At 44.2% G+C, this 19,331-nt stretch overlaps 2 protein-coding genes and 1 long non-coding RNA gene across 3 annotated transcripts in view; all 3 read right to left on the bottom strand.

Annotated features, from left to right (window-relative positions):
- Positions 1-2,153: 2,153 nt before the first annotated feature.
- Positions 2,154-2,521, bottom strand: LOC115190914 (uncharacterized). The gene is made up of 2 exons (XR_003877472.1): positions 2,434-2,521; positions 2,154-2,335 (listed from the first exon to the last, which is right to left on the bottom strand). It is a non-coding gene; the product is annotated as an uncharacterized LOC115190914 (long non-coding RNA).
- Positions 2,522-8,832: 6,311 nt separating this feature from the next.
- LOC115190899 (tumor necrosis factor receptor superfamily member 11B-like) lies at positions 8,833-11,360 on the bottom strand. The gene is made up of 5 exons (XM_029748926.1): positions 11,255-11,360; positions 10,508-10,913; positions 10,183-10,368; positions 9,840-9,961; positions 8,833-9,341 (listed from the first exon to the last, which is right to left on the bottom strand). Exons 1-5 carry the CDS (start codon positions 11,255-11,257, stop codon positions 9,072-9,074), a joined length of 987 nt encoding a protein of 328 aa, XP_029604786.1. The 5' UTR covers positions 11,258-11,360; the 3' UTR covers positions 8,833-9,071.
- A 3,821-nt stretch (positions 11,361-15,181) lies between these two features.
- The window catches only part of LOC115190909 (tumor necrosis factor receptor superfamily member 11B-like), a 29,738-nt gene continuing 25,588 nt past the window's right edge, over positions 15,182-19,331 (bottom strand). Inside the window, exons 5-6 of the mRNA XM_029748945.1 lie at positions 16,781-16,992; positions 15,182-16,457 (exon numbers count right to left, since the gene is read on the bottom strand). Coding sequence (XP_029604805.1) covers positions 16,293-16,457; positions 16,781-16,992 — 377 coding nt within the window. The 3' untranslated portion in view covers positions 15,182-16,292. The remainder of the gene's footprint in view (positions 16,458-16,780; positions 16,993-19,331) is intronic.

Below are 19,331 nucleotides of genomic sequence, written 5' to 3' on the forward strand. Positions count from 1 at the left end.
CTGACTGCTCCGCGCTGACTGCTCCGCGCTGACTGCTCCGCGCTGACTGCTCCGCGCTGACTGACTGACTGCTCCGCGCTGACTGACTGACTGCTCCGCGCTGACTGACTGACTGCTCCGCGCTGACTGACTGACTGCTCCGCGCTGACTGACTGACTGCTCCGCGCTGACTGACTGACTGCTCCGCGCTGACTGACTGCTCGTAGAAGAAATGAGATCCTCATTCTACCGTCACTCCCCTGTTCTATTCTATTGCCTTCTACTGTGATGTCACAGCTCATGTTGTTATGTCAACCCTCCTTCTCTGTCACACCATCACAATGCATTATTGTTCTCATGGGAGAACTGGCCCCACTACTGTTCTGCTTTTACACCTGCTTGTGTTACTGTATTGCTTCAAAACACAATTACATCATGAGGACAGAGTGTGAGCTTATCAGGAGCTGGTGGATCAGCCTTAATGATACTGGAATCTATAAACGTCTAACGTCAAGTACACAACTCTGGTGTCATATCGGGAGGGTAAAGGTCACCGAGCTGAATCCTATCATATCACCGTAAAACAGAGAGGTCTTTAACCACCATCTTATCACACGGGTTTGGTGGAATCTGGTGTCCTTACATGTAACTAAACTAGTAACTTCATTCAGGATTTGACCAGCTTCCTTTCAATACAATTCAATCAAGTATTTATTTACATTGTAGTCCTACATTATTTAGATGTTACCGGAGAGCCAAGTCTAGGTCCAAGAGGCTTCTTAACAGCTTTTACCGTCAAGCCATAAGACTCCTGAACAGCTAATCAAATGGCTAACCGGACTATCTGCATTAACTCCTCTGGTATGGCATAAAGGAGAATTAATGCAGTGTTTAATAAGCTACCCAATCAGCAATGAACACACACCATGCTTTATACTGTATAATGACTTGTCCTTTCCTCTCCTAGACAACAAGCAGGTGTAGGTCTATGTAATGTAGTAGCTAGGGACTAATAACATGAATACACACCATGCTTTAGGACTAGACTGTATAATAGGTCTATGTAGTGTAGTAGATAGGGAACAGACACACACCATGCTTTAGGACTAGACTGTATAATAGGTCTATGTAGTGTCGTAGATAGGGAACAGACACACACCATGCTTTAGGACTAGACTGTATAATAGGTCTATGTAGTGTAGTAGATAGGGAACAGACACACACCATGCTTTAGGACTAGACTGTATAATAGGTCTATGTAGTGTAGTAGATAGGGAACAGACACACACCATGCTTTAGGACTAGACTGTATAATAGGTCTATGTAGTGTAGTAGATAGGGAAACAGACACACACCATGCTTTAGGACTAGACTGTATAATAGGTCTATGTAGTGTAGTAGATAGGGAACAGACACACCACCATGCTTTAGGACTAGACTGTATAATAGGTCTATGTAGTGTAGTAGATAGGGAACAGACACACACCATGCTTTAGGACTAGACTGTATAATAGGTCTATGTAGTGTAGTAGATAGGGAACAGACACACACGTGGACCATGAGGTTTCAACCACTTGAGTTGTCTGACTGATATTACACCTCGGTGACATTAACTCAGACATTCTACCTTTTACTAGGTGATTACCGAAGTAAACACCAACAAACACATACAAAGACCGTCTGAAGCTACAATCGGCGATGCCTGAGGTTTCCAAACGGTTAGAGATATACTCACGGGTTTAATAATACTGTAGCCCAATACAACGGGAGAATGATTTAGTGGGATAAAGATAGGATTTAAACGGGATGAAAGACAATCTCACTGAGACTACACTGGGATGCATCTCTATCTAAACGATGTTTCAGCTATTATTTAATGTCGCTAAACCCAGCCAGTCTGGTTAATGTTAAATGATAGTCTAACAACGGAATACACAGAATATAGCGTTTCTTTGTTGGCTGGTTGTGATGAAATATCAGTAAGAACATAATGAAGACTATTTTCCACACAGTAAAGCCATCATTACAAGCCCGTGGGTTTCTCTAGAACACAATACAATGGAAGAAACAGCGGGTAGCCTTTACTAGCTAACTGTTAGTCGCTACCGTAACAAACCGGTGTTCACGTTTCTTACCGAGCAGTTCTTTGGGGACCTCTGATACTTCCTCGCTCATTTTTGCAGTCTTGGGTCGACGATAATATCCAACGGAAAACACCAAAATACTGTGTGTCAATACTTCAAATAATAAAAGAAGGTGTCAGGTGCCGCTCCGAACGCTCGGTTACATGTTTCCCTCCCGTCGCCTTTTCGGTAAGATGGATCCAGGCGCATATCCCTCCGTTTCCTGTCCGCTTCTAAAACTCACGATAGGAAAATCCTACATTTAAAAATAACAGATTTCCTCAGAGAATCCACTGATTAACGGCTAGCAGATGACACCATTAGGGCTCACCTCGCGAGAATGAACGGCCACCGGAAGAATCACACACCCTCACACAGAGCCCTCGTAGTACGTTACAGACCGTGATGCGCCAGCCCCTCCTCTCCTGCGATGCCCGGGCCGCTGTGGCTGGCTGGAGACGGGTCAAGGAGCGCAGCAGCGAGGAGAAGAGGACATCTGCTGGCGCTGTGTGAAGCTACATGCTGTAGTGTGTATTACTGCTGTATTATAAGGTTGAAGTGCCTTGCTCAAGGGCACATTGACAGATTTTTTCACATATTTGGCTCGGGGATTCGAACCAGTGACCTTTCAGTTACTGGCCCAACACTCTTAAGCACAAGGCTACCTGCCTTACATTACCTGCTATAGGAATAAAGGGGTAAGTGGAAGTGGAGTGGAGGGTTGGCCTAGCGATGATGAGGAGGAGGAGGAAGATGAGGAAGAAGAGAAGGAGGAGGAGGAAGATGAGGAGGCATTTGATGATTATGAAGATGAAGATGAGGATGGTGGTGGTGGAGGAGAAGGACGAGGAGGAGGAATAGGATGGTGGTGGTGGAGGAGATGGGGGAGGAGGGGATGAGGAAGAGGATGGTGGTGGTGGAGGAGATGGGGGAGGAGGGGATGAGGAAGAGGATGGTGGTGGTGGAGGAGGAAGAGGAGGAGGAAGAGGATGGTGGTGGTGGAGATGGGGGAGGAGGGGATGAGGAAGAGGATGGTGGTGGTGGTGGAGATGGGGGAGGAGGGGATGAGGAAGAGGATGGTGGTGGTGGAGGAGGAGGAAGAGGATGGTGGTGGTGGTGGAGATGGGGGAGGAGGGGATGAGGAAGAGGATGGTGGTGGTGGAGGAGGAAGAGGAGGAGGAAGAGGATGGTGGTGGTGGTGGAGATGGGGGAGGAGGGGATGAGGAAGAGGATGGTGGTGGTGGAGGAGGAAGAGGAGGAGGAAGAGGATGGTGGTGGTGGAGGAGGGGGAGGAAGAGGAGGAGGAAGAGGATGTTGGTGGTGGAGGAGGAAGAGAAGGAGGAAGAGGATGATGGTGGTGGAGGAGGGGGAGGCAGAGGAGGAGGAAGAGGATGTGGTGGTGGAGGAGGTGGAGGAGGAAGAGGAGGAGGAAGAGGATGGTGGTGGTGGAGATGGGGGAGGAGGGGATGAGGAAGAGGATGTTGGTGGTGGAGGAGGAAGAGGATGTTGGTGGTGGAGGAGGAAGAGAAGGAGGAAGGGGATTGTGGTGGTGGAGATGGGGGAGGAGGGGATGAGGAAGAGGCAGAGGTGATATTGAGGATCAGTGCTTCTCCTCAGTTGAATAGGTCCTGAGCCATTGAAACCTCTTATAAAGTGTAGAGGCAGTTTGCACAGAGACCATAAACACATACTTTCACTACTGACAGTCTGGGCTGCATTTCTCCATTAGGACTTTGTGATGCAGTGAGCAGGATGGAGTATAAAGTTCATCACACCACAACACCTTGACTTCAATCTTAAATCACTGAGTTATTACCACAGGACAGTCAGCACGTCCTGTTTACGTTGTTTGTAATATGAATTCATCCTAATCTCGTTTACCAGACACTTCCTCCCATTGCTATCCGCAATTAGTCTTGGGATGAGGTTAGATTGACCCTAAAGTGTTGACCCTGTCTGGTCAAGAAAATAAATGGGAAATTATAACAAATGATTACTTAATCCTGCCAATAGATGGCAGTAAAGTGACAGGTTTTGATCAGGAGTCCCACATCAGAATCTTTGTACTGAGCAGATTTTAAAAAATAGGCAAGTCAGTTAAACCTGTTGGGGCTAGGGGGCAGTATTTGTACGGCCGGATAAAAAACGTACCCGATTGGTTACTACTCTTGCCCAGAAACGAGAATATGCATATAATTAGTAGATTTGGATAGAAAACACTCTAAAGTTTCTAAAACTGTTTGAATGGTGTCTGTTAGTATAACAGAACTCATATGGCAGGCCAAAACCTGAGAAGATTCCATACAGGAAGTGCCCTGTCTGACAATTTGTTGTCCTTCTGTTGCATCTCTATCGAAAATACAGCATCTGTGCTGTAACGTGACATTTTCTAAGGCTTCCATTGGCTCTCAGAAGGCGCCAGAAAGTGGAATGGTGTGTCTGCTGTCTCTGGGCGAAGAACAGCAGGAGAATTTGTAAGTGGTCAGCCTGGGGACAGTGAGACTAAGAGGCGCGTTCACGAGATTTCTCAATTTTTTTCTTTCAGCCTTTGAATGAATACAACGTCGCCGGTTGGAATATTATTGCTATTTTACTAGAAAAATAGCATAAAAATTGATTTTAAACAGCGTTTGACATGCTTAGAAGTACGGTAATGGAATATTTTGACATTTTTTGTCACGAAATGCGCTCGCGCGTCACCCTTCGGATAGTGACCTGAACGCACGAACAAAACAGAGTTATTTGAATATAACTATGGATTATTTGGACCCAAAACAACATTTGTTGTTGTAGTAGAAGTCCTGGGAGTGCATTCTGATGAAGAACAGCAAAGGTAATCCAATTTTTCTAATAGTAATTCTGAGTTTGGTGAGCCCCAAACTTGGTGGGTGTCAAAATAGCTAGCCGTGATGGCCGAACTATGTACTCAGAATATTGTAAAATGTGCTTTCGCCGAAAAGCTATTTTAAAATCTGACACCGCGATTGCATAAGGAGGTCTGTATCTATAATTCTTAAAATAATTGTTATGTTTTTTGTGAACGTTTATCATGAGTAATTTAGTAAATTCACCGGAAGTTTTCGGTGGGTATGCTAGTTCTGAACATCACATGCTAATGTAAAAAGCTGTTTTTTGATATAAATATGAACTTGATTGAACAAAACATGCATGTATTGTATAACATAATGTCCTAGGAGTGTCATCTGATGAAGATCATCAAAGGTTAGTGCTGCATTTAACTGTGGTTTTGGTTTTTGTGACATATGCTTGCTTTGAAAATGGCTGTGTGATTATTTTTGGCAGGGTACTCTCCTGACATAATCTAATGTTTTGCTTTTGCTGTAAAGCCTTTTTGAAATCGGACAATGTGGTTAGATTAACGAGAGACTTGTCTTTAAAATGGTGTAAAATAGTCATATGTTTGAGAAATTGAAGTTATAGAATTTTTGAGGTATTTGTATTTCGCGCCACGCAATTCCACTGGCAAGCGTCCCACCTCGCCCAGACAGGTTTAGAACAAATTCTTATTTACAATGACGGCCTACCCCGGCCTACCCCGGCCTACCCCGGCCAAACCCCGGACGACGCTGGGCTAATTGTGCCCAGCATCATCCGGGATGAGGGAGGGTTCCTTATTCTAGAGTGGTGAGAGATTGTGGTGCTCATTTGAAACTAGTGAGAAAGGAGCTATTTGGTGTTTTCTCCAAGACGATCTATTTGGGTTACAGTACATTAGTTGTGTTGATAGCAGGGTTCAGATTACAGGTGGACTGGGGGTACTGGGCACACCCATAACAAACCCAAGATATCTATGTTGGGCACACAACACTCATGACAACCTCACTCGGTATAAGGTTGAGAATCGTTGTTTTGGCTTTGTTGATATCAACACTGACCCCTTAGAACCAGAAGATGGTAACACTATCTGCCATGCTGTGTGCTCACAGGTTCACTGTCTTTCTCAGAATACCACAGGCTATAATCATGCAGGTGCTATTTATCTGCTACTCTGTCATTGGATCTGCTCACAGCAGAAGACATGAAGTGTATGATCCCTTAAAGCTAAACTGGAACTGAGCTTATTGTGTCTAGTTTAACCAAGTGTGCTGTGTTTGTGTATCCCACATCGCACCCTATTCCCTATATAGTGCACTACTTTTAATGAGAGCCTTATGGGGCTTGGTCAACAGTAGTGTACTATATAGGAAATAGAGTGTCATTTAGGATGTAATCTGCGTGTTTATTCCAGAAGGAAAAATATGTGTTTTCCAGGCATTGTGGTCAGACAGAAACACAGTCACACTTTCACAAAAATAAAATGCAACAACAAAAAAACGTGGAAATTCGGGTGACCGTGTTTGGGACCGATTTGGAACTTTCAGAGTGTTCCAACCTCCAGCTTCTGAGAAAGAACGAAAGAAAGAAAGAGAGCACGAGAGAGAGAGAGAGAGAGAGAGAACGAGAGAGGGGGAGAAAGAGAGAGACAGTGAGCGAGAGAGGGGGGAGAAAGAGAGGGAGAGAGAGCGAGAAAGAGAGAGAGAGAGAGAGAGATAAAGAAAGAATGAGAGAGAGAGAGAGAGAGAGAGAGAGAGAGAGAGAGAGAGAGAACAAGAGAACAAGAGAGAAAGAAAGAACGAGAGAGAGAGAGAAAGAAAGAACGAGAGAGAGAGAGAGAGAAAGAACGAGAGAGAGAGAGAGAGAGAAAGAACGAGAGAGAGAGAGAGAACGAGAGAGAGAGAGAGGGGGGGGGAGAAAGAGAGAGACAGAGAGCGAGAGAGGGGGAGAGAGAGAGAGAGAGAAAGAAAGAAAGAACGAGAGAGAGAGAGACAGAGAGAACAAGAGAGAAAGGATACCCATTGTGTGTCATGGTGGAATGAAGCAGAAATAGCCAGAGAAAGAACAAATGTGGGATGTTCAAAACAACCATGTCAGAATGCTCCTTAACATGTAGAGGTTTGGGCTGCATCTCAAATGGAACCCTATTCCCTATATAGTGCACTACTTTTCATCAGGGCCCTATAGGACTCTGGTCAAAAGTAGTGCAATATATATGGAATAGGGTTCCATTTGGGAGACATCCCTGGACAACATCCCCCGGGGGTTTCTGATCGGTTCGTTTCCTGGGGAAAGTCCTGAAGTTAAAATAATTGTTTCAGTTCTGTTCTGTTCTCTCTCCCTGAAATTCTAGTTGTACAGACAGTGGTCAATGACAGCCTGGGGTTGTTTGGACTATTTCAGAGAAGTCTATTTCAGACACTCATGAATAGATTTAGAAGCAATTTGTGACAATTTTAGTTGTTTTATGTCCCACATTTTGTTTTTACATTGATTACTTACTTGAAATTGTGAAGTTCTGGGCTAAAGATGTATGACAAACAGGATGAAAATCACTTAAGACTGCAGGTCTGGGACACAGACAAACACAATTATCTAAAAGACCTAAATCTTGATTTTTAAAGAGACAGATGACTGGACCTTCATTTACCGTCATTTTTCTTTCTCTCCACCATTTCCAGTTAAAACATTTAACTTTTTTACATTGTGGTTTGTCTGCTCCCCTTCTATCCCTAATGTGTTCTGCTGCTTGGTGAAGAATGAGAGCACGGTTTAGTGGCTTCTCTGTTTGAGGTTTCAAACGTTTGGTTGAGTAGTCACCTCACCTCCATCAGCGCACCCTATTAGTTCACACACACACACACACACACACATACACACACATACACACACGCACACGCGCACGCGCACGCACACGCACACATACGCAGACATACGCAGACATACGCAGACATACGCAGACACACACAGACACACACACACACGCGCACACACACACACGCACACACACACACTCTTTATTGGTTCAAAGTAACTCATTTGAGGAACATTTGAGACCCAGGAACCAGACATGACGGTGGCCTGACCTGGTTGTCTTCAGCAGTCAGACACTGGGACCTCACCATCTCCCCCTTTAGAAATAAATAGTCGGCCATATTGAGTGACCCCATGAGTTAAATTCCAGTCAAATTGCTATGGTCAGAGGGGCTTTCCCGTTCTAGTAAATCCATTTCTATGTCACCTTTACCCTGGTTATAGTATGTTGGACATAAACGCAACCCACCACACTAACTTTACCCCGGTGTGTCACCTCAATTGTAGAGGAGCTTTGTGAAGAAGAACAGACATGAATCACGCTAGCTAGCCTGTTGCTGACATATTGCATGGTGAAGGTTAGGGTGTTCGATGGAGAGAAATGTTTAAAGGGGGGTCACCTCTTTACGAGTGTAGAAAGACTTGACTACTTGTTGACAAATCATGTTTTACAGTATATCTGGTAGGTAAAACCACCGTGTGCGGTATTAGATAAGAGGACAATGACAGTATGAAGGTAGAACCACTGTGTGCAGTATTAGATAAGAGGACAATGACAGTATGAAGGTAGAACCACTGTGTGCAGTATTAGATAAGAGGACAATGACAGTATGAAGGTAGAACCACTGTGTGCAGTATTAGATAAGAGGACAATGACAGTATGAAGGTAGAACCACTGTGTGCAGTATTAGATAAGAGGACAATGACAGTATGAAGGTAGAACCACTGTGTGCAGTATTAGATAAGAGGACAATGACAGTATGAAGGTAGAACCACTGTGTGCAGTATTAGATAAGAGGACAATGACAGTATGAAGGTAGAACCACTGTGTGCACTATTAGATAAGAGGACAATGACAGTATGAAGGTGGTGTCATGGCTTTAGTAGGAAAAAGGACCATCTGGTTCCCTGAGGACTAACATTAAGGTTTCATTATTTGACCAGGACAAAGCAGACACATTGTACAACCATAACTGATCAGTATTTTGGCAGTCAGCTGATAACCAGTGAACACACAGGCATACAGCATACAGCACAGTGGTTTACAGTAGTATATTGATGATCACTGTAGGCTATATGGTACTGTATCCAATCCGTGAGTTATTCAGATTGAGAAACCTCTTCTACATCACAGTGAGGTGATGAGGTCACCCCGTTTCTAACGGAGTTACAATCAGAGGCTTCCTGTAACTCCCTCATCTTCCTCTCTAGTCTCTCTGCCATCACACTCTGATGGGTCTTCCTCAGTATTTCAGGGAGACTCCTCAGGTCTTCCTCTGAGGCCTCCCTGATCCAGTCCTTCAGCTGGCCCAGCAGGAGGCCTCTCTGGGCGGACTGGGAGAGGCTGCTGGGTGGGTGCTGCTGGTGCTCCTGGTCAAATCAAATGAAATTCAACTTGATTTAAATTGCATTTCAAATTGAGGCAGATTTTCAAATAATAAAATAAGGAGATATACAACAACAGAAGGCAATACAAGAGAATAATGAAAGAACACAATAGTGAAATCATTGATTAAAGGCCAGGTTAAATGTAAACCTCTACTGTGTGTGTGTTGGTCATTTGGTATTTAATTAGGATCCCCATTAGTTGTTGCCATAGCAGCAAAGACTCTTCCTGGGGCCCACAGGCCACGTAAACCATGACATAATACAGAACATGAATAGACAAGAACAGCTTACCGACAGAACTACATCAATGTAAAACAAGAGAAATGTAACTAAGTCTGTACTGACTCAAAACGGAGGAAAACAAGACAGAGACCTACTATTCTAGGTCTGCATTTATCATTTATATGTTCATATATGACATTACATTCAGTAGCATCTATCAGTACATACACACACAATATTTAGGTCGGTCTCTCTAACCTGGTCCTCCTGCTCCTCTTCACTGGCCATCAACCTCCTGACCAGCTTCCTCAGCTTCACCACTCTCATCTTGTGATGAGCGAAGAAGTCAGGAAGGAAAGTTCTGAGTAGTTTAAACTCACCTGCAAACGAGGAAAACATTTTGATTTGACTGTCAGTAACACTAACGTAATACTAATGTATAATACCAACGTAATGCAAAAATATACTAATATTACTTTCATTACATTTCATAAAAGCCTGCAATAAATAAAATATAGAGCACAAATTCCGTTTCAGTATTTGGGTTTGAAACACACCACAACTAAAAACATCAAGATCTTGTCGATAATGTGATACCCACCTCCATCTTTCAGTTCTTCACAGGAAAGGGCGCAGAGGTTGTCATGCCAACACGTACCCCTGAGGACCGTCTTCTGTCCCAGTGACGCGCAATCGGTGTGATTTACGCACAGCGCGCGCGAAGAAGAGCTATAGGAGAAGGAACCGTGAGGGCGTTTTTCACACTCTGTGTCCGTCTCCGTCGTACCTGTGGGGGCATTTGACATTTTTGAACAAATGTATATTACTATTTGTCCGTTATAAACCGTTATAAACCGTTATTCTATCTATCTGCAAAATTGCGCAAAGAAGGAAATGGTGATATATCTGTCCATTCTGTTTCTTACCTCTCCGTTTCACCCCGTAGCCAGAAGGACACTCCGTGTGTCTGATACAGAAATCGGCCTCCCAGTAATATCCTTCTTTGCACTCACACACCCTGTCATTGAGAACCGAGCACTCCTCCTTGACCACCTGGTGCTCCCCACAGAACGTGCCGCAGTACAGGCACTTGTGCAGGTAGTTCCAGTACTGAGTGTAGTGGCTTGATGGACATGGTGTACACACGGTCTGTGTGGTGGCGGTGCAGTGCGCAGACATGTGATGGCCAGGTGGACAGCGGTTACAGGTGAGTAACTGGCCCGTGGTGGGATCCAGGTGGTGGTAGGTGGTGGGGGTCTGACTTTGAAGAACCTCTTTCATTGCGCTACAGCTGAGATCAACCGACGCCAGCACGACGAGGATTGGGAACAACTGTAAATATAAGAAAATAATGCACTTTGTTTAGAGCACGTTGTGACTATGTAAAAAGGGCTTTATTAAATACATTTCATTGATATAAAGGTTTCAACTGTAGGTTAAGGGACTACCAACTAATTACACAACATTATTGTAAAATGGACTAATTATTACAAACAGCTTTTTGTCATGGCAACATAATATTGTTGTCACAGCATCACATTCACATTGTACAATATACCGAAATATTGAACTTTAAAATGTTGCAATATATAAATAATGTATTAAAAAGGAAGATCCTTGTAGTGTAACTCTGTGACAGTATGAGTCATTATCCCATCTGAAGTGTGACTCACCATGTTGATGTTGTCTCTTGTCCAGCTGTAAAAGGACTTGATAACGTATCCTTCTCTCTGTCCTTTATCCTCAACCTGGACTACAAAGAGGAAGGGGAGGAGTCATATCCATCGTCCTATATCGTCAACCGTGGACTAGAAAGAGGAAGGGGAGGAGTCAGTCAGGGATGGAGACATATCCTCTATTCGATCATATTTTAACACCTTCATAACACGCCTGGTGTCCCCAGTTAGTCATAACACGCCTGGTGTCCCCAGTTAGACATAACACGCCTGGTGTCCCCAGTTAGTCATAACACGCCTGGTGTCCCCAGTTAGTCATAACACGCCTGGTGTCCCCAGTTAGTCATAACACGCCTGGTGTCCCCAGTTAGTCATAACACGCCTGGTGTCCCCAGTTAGTCATAACACGCCTGGTGTCCCCAGTTAGTCATAACACGCCTGGTGTCCCCAGTTAGTCATAACACGCCTGGTGTCCCCAGTTAGTCATAACACGCCTGGTGTCCCCAGTTAGTCATAACACGACACGCCTGGTGTCCCCAGTTAGTCATAACACGCCTGGTGTCCCCAGTTAGTCATAACACGCCTGGTGTCCCCAGTTAGTCATAACACGCCTGGTGTCCCCAGTTAGTCATAACACGCCTGGTGTCCCCAGTTAGTCATAACACACCTGATGTCCCCAGTTAGTCATAACACGCCTGGTGTCCCCAGTTAGTCATAACACCCCTGGTGTCCCCAGTTAGTCATAACACGCCTGGTGTCCCCAGTTAGTCATAACACGCCTGGTGTCCCCAGTTAGTCATAACACGCCTGGTGTCCCCAGTTAGTCATAACACACCTGGTGTCCCCAGTTAGTCATAACACACCTGGTGTCCCCAGTTAGTCATAACACACCTGGTGTCCCCAGTTAGTCATAACACACCTGGTGTCCCCAGTTAGTCATAACACGCCTGATGTACCCAATTAGTCATAACACGTGAAGAGGGCAAGACAACAACTATTCCCCCTCAGGAGACTGAAAAGATTTGGCCTGGGTCCTCAGATCCTCAAAAAGTTATACAGCTGCACCATCGAGAGCATCTTGACTGGTTGCATCACTGCCTGGTATGGCAACTGCTCGGCCTCCGACCGCAAGGCACTACAAAGGGTAGTGCGTACGGCCCAGTACATCACTGGGGCCGAGCTCCCTGCCATTCAGGACATCTATACCAGGCGGTGTCAGAGGAAGGCCCTAAAAATGGTCAAAGACTCCAGCCACCCTAGTCATAGACTGTTCTCTCTGCTACCACACAGCAAGCGGTACCGGAGCGCCAAGTCTAGGTCCAAAAAGCTTCTTAACAGCTTCTACCCCCAAGCCATAAGACTCCTGTACAGCTAATCAAATGGCTACCCAGACTATTTGCATTGCCCCCCCCCCCCCTACTCTCTGTTTATGATCTATGCATAGTCACTTTAACTCTACCTACATGTACATATTACCTCAATTACCTCGACAAACCGGTGCCCCCACACATTGACTCTGTACCGGTACCCCCTGTGTATAGCCTTGCTACTGCTATTTTACTGCTACTCTTTAATTAATTTTAGTTATTATAATTTTTTTACTTATCTAATTTTTACTTAACACTTATTTTTCTTAAAACTGCATTGTTGGTTAAGGGCTTGTCAGTACGCATTTCACTGTAAGGTGAAATACACCTGTTGTATTCGGCGCATGTGACAAATAACATTTGATTTGAGATGTGTTAACCTTTGCAGTCATGCATTTGTTCCTTTGGCAATAGAAGAAGAGCTGGTGATTCATATTAATGCTGATATCATTTGTATCCCACTAGGCCATTATTAAAGATCTTTAATTAACAATAAATGAGGATATTTTAGATCCATCTGTCTGGCTCTGTCACACACACACACATCATCACACCCACATCAAAAGATCATCAAGGACAACAACCACCCGAGCCACTGCCTGTTCACCCCGCTATCATCCAGAAGGCGAGGTCAGTACAGGTGCATCATAGCTGGGACCGAGAGACTGAAAAACAGCTTCAATCTCAAGGCCATCAGACTGTTAAACAGCCATCACTAACATAGAGAGGATGCTGCCAACATACTGACTCAACTCTAGCCACTTTAAACAATGCCACTTTATATAATGTTTACGTACCCTACATTACTTATCTCATATGTATATACTGTACTCTATACCATCTACTGCATCTTGCCTATGCCGTTCGGCCATCACTCATTTATATATTTTTATGTACATATTCTCATTCATTCCTTTACACTTGTAAGTAGTTGTTGTGAAATTGTTAGGTTATATTACTTGTTAGATATTACTGCCTGGTCGGAACTAGAAGCACAAGCATTTCGCTACACTCGCATTAACATCTGCTAACCATGTGTATGTGACATATAACATCATATCAAAACCCACATTTTCTCTCTCTCTCTCTCTCTCACACACACACACACACACACACACACATTCTCACTCTTACTTCCCATGACAACCAAACATGTTTATAAAAAGATCTGTAAAGGTCACCACTACTTCCTAAAGGTAAAATGTGGAAGGGCTGCTGGGTCCTCATGTAGACCACAGCAGAACAGTCTTTAAAGGTCAGCTGACCAGAGTCCAGCCTGGTCCCAGATCTAGTTCTAGATCTAACACAAATCAACAGGGACCAGACTAGTTGTAACCAGATCAGACTAGTTGTAACCAGATCAGACTAGTTGTAACCAGATGAGACTAGTTGTACCCAGATCAGACTAGTTATAACCAGATGAAACTAGTTGTAACCAGATCAGACTAGTTATAACCAGATGAGACTAGTTGTAACCAGATCAGACTAGTTGTAACCAGATCAGACTAGTTGTAACCAGACCAGACTAGTTGTAACCAGATCAGACTAGTTGTAACCAGATCAGACTAGTTGTAACCAGATTAGACTAGTTGTAACCAGATCAGACTAGTATAGTCATAACTAGTCTGATCTGGTTACAACTAGTCTCATCTGGTACAGAGGAGCAAGGTGAGCAACAAATGGCCTGAAAATGAGACAATGACCCTAGAAGACATCACAAACAGATCTGGGACCACACTAGTGGAGGTGAGACAGTGAATCACCTTCCAGGAGACAGAATGACACAGTGAATCACCTTCCAGGAGACAGAATGACACAGTGAATAACCTTCCAGGAGACAGAATGACACAGTGAAACACCTTCCAGGAGACAGAATGACACAGTGAATAACCTTCCAGGAGACAGAATGACACAGTGAATCACCTTCCAGGAGACAGAATGACACAGTGAATCACCTTCCAGGAGACAGAATGACACAGTGAATAACCTTCCAGGAGACAGAATGACACAGTGAATCACCTTCCAGGAGACAGAATGACACAGTGAATAACCTTCCAGGGGAGACAGAATGACACAGTGAATAACCTTCGAAGGGAGACAGAATGACACAGTGAATAACCTTCCATGGGAGACAGAATGACAAAGTGAATAACCTTCGAAGGGAGACAGAATGACACATGAATAACTTTCAGATACTCATTTTGCAGGAGAGTAAAGATGAGTCAAGTCATTTCATAGAACAGGACAGTGTGGACATGTCAGCTGTACACTGAACCTTCACATAACATTATATTTCCAAGGAAGGAACGCCACGTCCTTACTGAGTAAGTGTACTGAGGAAGCAATTTCCTGTTTCTTAAAAAGCAAATTTTTACGATGCTGAAATGCCCGTAACAAGACTGAGTCAATAGGAGGAGTGGTATGTATCAGGAACCATGGACATTCCGCCAGGCACAGGTTACTGCTGGACAGTAACGACACTAGGCCTCAACATTCACACTCATGTGAGGGGAAATCAAAATACAACACTTTAAACATTTTAAAAGCCATACAACAATTTTATCAAATGGATTTTAATCAGATAATTCCACATAATGTTCACAAATGTAAGGGCTTGAAAAGGGCCGGTCAAACCAAAAAAATCCCAGATAAAGATCCATACCTTTTTATACAAAAATGATTTACAAAAAATCCCTTCAGCTAACAACATTCAAACCTGCAGCATTCAGAATCCAGTTTTTTAATATAGAGATAAAAATAAGCTTTTACAACAAATTTGGTAAGAAAAATGACATTTAAATAAAACAAATTGCACTCCTTTGTACATTCATAAAAGCTGACAATGTTTAAAATGTTTTGACAGTTTCAATAGAGCTTTGCATGTCAGCAGTCCACACATAACAGCAGGGGGGAGGAATCCCAAATGGCACCCTATTCCCTATATAGTGCACTACTACCCAATGGGCCCTGGTCAAAAGTAGTGCACTACAACCCAATGGGCCCTGGTCAAAAGGAGTGCACTATATAAGTAGTAGGGTTCCATTTGGAACGCACACAGGAGGAAACATTTCATTATGAAATAAATCTCCTCCTTTTAAAACAGTGAAAAAGCCAGACAACCCCCCCTTCCCTATCACCCCTCTACCTCACCTTGAAAACATCAGACTATATACACATTTTAAATAGTTCTCTCTTTTCGCTAAGGTTGGAATCAATTCCAATTTTAATTCAGTCAATTCAGCAAGTGAATTCAAATTCAATTCACAAACAGAAGCAAAAAATATCCTCATGAATTGAATTTCAACTAAATTGACCCCAACCCTGCTTTTCACACAGTTAGGACTAATCCTAATTTCCATTTAAATTGAATTTTCACTTAGTCATGCATTGATATCAATAGGAGACCAAGTGAAAATTTGACGTTAAGTGGACGTTAGGATCCACCCCATCAGACCTGGGTTGCCTATACTTTAAACATGAATTTACAACCTTTATCTGACCCTGTTTGAGCTTGTCTGGATCAATAAACCAATAGAAACATCTCAAAACGGCAAACCCCATCCATCTGACCCTCCAGGCAGACTCTAACAAATTATAGATTCTTTAAGTGTTTGAAACCCAGATCTGCCCCCCTTAGAACCGCCCCCTTTCTCCTATTGGTTGTAGGGTTAGGTGTTGAAGCAGGTCCCGTCCTCGATCATGTTGAGGAACATCTTCTCGTACATCTTGTGTATGGAGGAGGTGGAGATTATCCGGTTGATCTTCTTGATGCTCCTGAGGAGCGGGCGTGGTGCCCCCTGCTGCCGGAGCCTGCTCAGGCTGTGAGCCAGACCCTAGAATTGATTGATTCATAGATTAGGTTTATTTGACCATTTAAACGAATACATATACAGACTATATTGTTTTTACTATCAAGGAGAACACAAAGCGATAGAGTAAGTTACTTCTTCTCCTCCATTGTGGTCCTTTCACCAAAACTAAGGCAATTAAAAATGGGAAACCCAGCACACTTCTAATTCGAGATTCTTATCTTGTTGTTGGTACGGAGACCAGAAAATAATCCGTTATGAAAAGGAAAAATGAGGAATGTCCACAGTCATAATTTGTCTAGATTAAGGCAGGCGTGTCAATGTGCATGGTGGTGGCGGAGCAATACCTTATTGATGTCCAGGTCCTTGTTCTGGTTCTTCCAAAGGTGTAGGAGCTGCAGGAGGTACTGCTGGGAGCGGCATGAGGAGACCACGGCCCTGATGTCTTCCTCGTGAGCCCGGACCCCTGGAAGACTCTTCATCACCATCAGCAGGTCACCCAGGGTCAGGTTCTTCAAACCCGCACACCTGGACACCTTCCACTCACACTGGTTCACACCTGAGATAACAGGGTAGAGGAGGAACTCAGGTTAAACTGATACTACTGTAAGACACCTGGACACCTTCCACTCACAGTGGTTCACACCTGAGATAACAGGGTAGAGGAGGAACTCAGGTTAAACTGATACTACTGTAAGACACCTGGACACCTTCCGCTCACAGTGGTTCACACCTGAGATAACAGGGTAGAGGAGGAACTCAGGTTAAACTGATACTACTGTAAGACACCTGGACACCTTCCGCTCACAGTGGTTCACACCTGAGATAACAGGGTAGAGGAGGAACTCAGGTTAAACTGATACTACTGTAAGACACCTGGACACCTTCCACTCACAGTGGTTCACACCTGAGATAACAGGGTAGAGGAGGAACTCAGGTTAAACTGATACTACTGTAAGACACCTGGACACCTTCCACTCACAGTGGTTCACACCTGAGATAACAGGGTAGAGGAGGAACTCAGGTTAAACTGATACTACTGTAAGACACCTGGACACCTTCCACTCACAGTGGTTCACACCTGAGATAACAGGGTAGAGGAGGAACTCAGGTTAAACTGATACTACTGTAAGACACCTGGACACCTTCCACTCACAGTGGTTCACACCTGAGATAACAGGGTAGAGGAGGAACTCAGGTTAAACTGATACTACTGTAAGACACCTGGACACCTTCCACTCACAGTGGTTCACACCTGAGATAACAGGGTAGAGGAGGAACTCAGGTTAAACTGATACTACTGTAAGACACCTGGACACCTTCCGCTCACAGTGGTTCACACCTGAGATAACAGGGTAGAGGAGGAACTCAGGTTAAACTGATACTACTGTAAGACACCTGGACACCTTCCACTCACAGTGGTTCACACCTGAGATAACAGGGTAGAGGAGGAACTCAGGTTAAACTGATACTACTGTAAGACACCTGGACACCTTCCACTCACAGTGGTTCACACCTGAGATAACAGGGTAGAGGAGGAACTCAGGTTAAACTGATACTACTGTAAGACACCTGGACACCTTCCGCTCACAGTGGTTCACACCTGAGATAACAGGGTAGAGGAGGAACTCAGGTTAAACTGATACTACTGTAAGACACCTGGACACCTTCCACTCACAGTGGTTCACACCTGAGATAACAGGGTAGAGGAGGAACTCAGGTTAAACTGATACTACTGTAAGACACCTGGACACCTTCCGCTCACAGTGGTTCACACCTGAGATAACAGGGTAGAGGAGGAACTCAGGTTAAACTGATACTACTGTAAGACACCTGGACACCTTCCACTCACAGTGGTTCACACCTGAGATAACAGGGTAGAGGAGGAACTCAGGTTAAACTGATACTACTGTAAGACACCTGGACACCTTCCACTCACACTGGTTCACACCTGAGATAACAGGGTAGAGGAGGAACTCAGGTTAAACTGATACTACTGTAAGACACCTGGACACCTTCCACTCACAGTGGTTCACACCTGAGATAACAGGGTAGAGGAGGAACTCAGGTTAAACTGATACTACTGTAAGACACCTGGACACCTTCCGCTCACAGTGGTTCACACCTGAGATAACAGGGTAGAGGAGGAACTCAGGTTAAACTGATACTACTGTAAGACACCTGGACACCTTCCACTCACACTGGTTCACACCTGAGAACCACTCGTATGGTTGAGTCAGTTTCTGCTATAACAGAGACTCTACAATGTGATGAAACAAGCAAGGTGTTGTAGCAGACAAGTCTTTGGTTGCCTAGGCAACCCCCCCCCCCCCCTCCCTGCAGCAGCAGCAAATGCAGCCAGGAGCAGAAAACATTTGTATTTTCTTTGTTGTTGTTGTTGCTATTCCAACAGTTATTACAGTGACTGTGGTCATTTGGCTGACCAATAACCATCATCTAAAATACCAGCCCTAACCTGGACACCCCTAACCTGGACACCCCTAACCTGGACACCTTCCACTCACAGTGGTTCACTGGATAATAGATATGATGAGCCCAGGACATAACAGGATCCTCTCACTGGATAATAGATATGATGAGCCCAGGACATAACAGGATCCTCTCACTGGATAATAGATATGATGAGTCCAGGACATAACAGGATCCTCTCACTGGATAATAGATATGATGAGCCCAGGACATAACAGGATCCTCTCACTGGATAATAGATATGATGAGTCCAGGACATAACAGGGCCCTCTCACTGGATAATAGATATGATGAGTCCAGGACATAACAGGATCCTCTCACTGGATAATAGATATGATGAGCCCAGGACATAACAGGATCCTCTCACTGGATAATAGATATGATGAGCCCAGGACATAACAGGACCCT

This window comes from Salmo trutta, unplaced genomic scaffold (assembly GCF_901001165.1).
Source record: "Salmo trutta unplaced genomic scaffold, fSalTru1.1, whole genome shotgun sequence".
NCBI lineage: Eukaryota > Metazoa > Chordata > Actinopteri > Salmoniformes > Salmonidae > Salmo > Salmo trutta.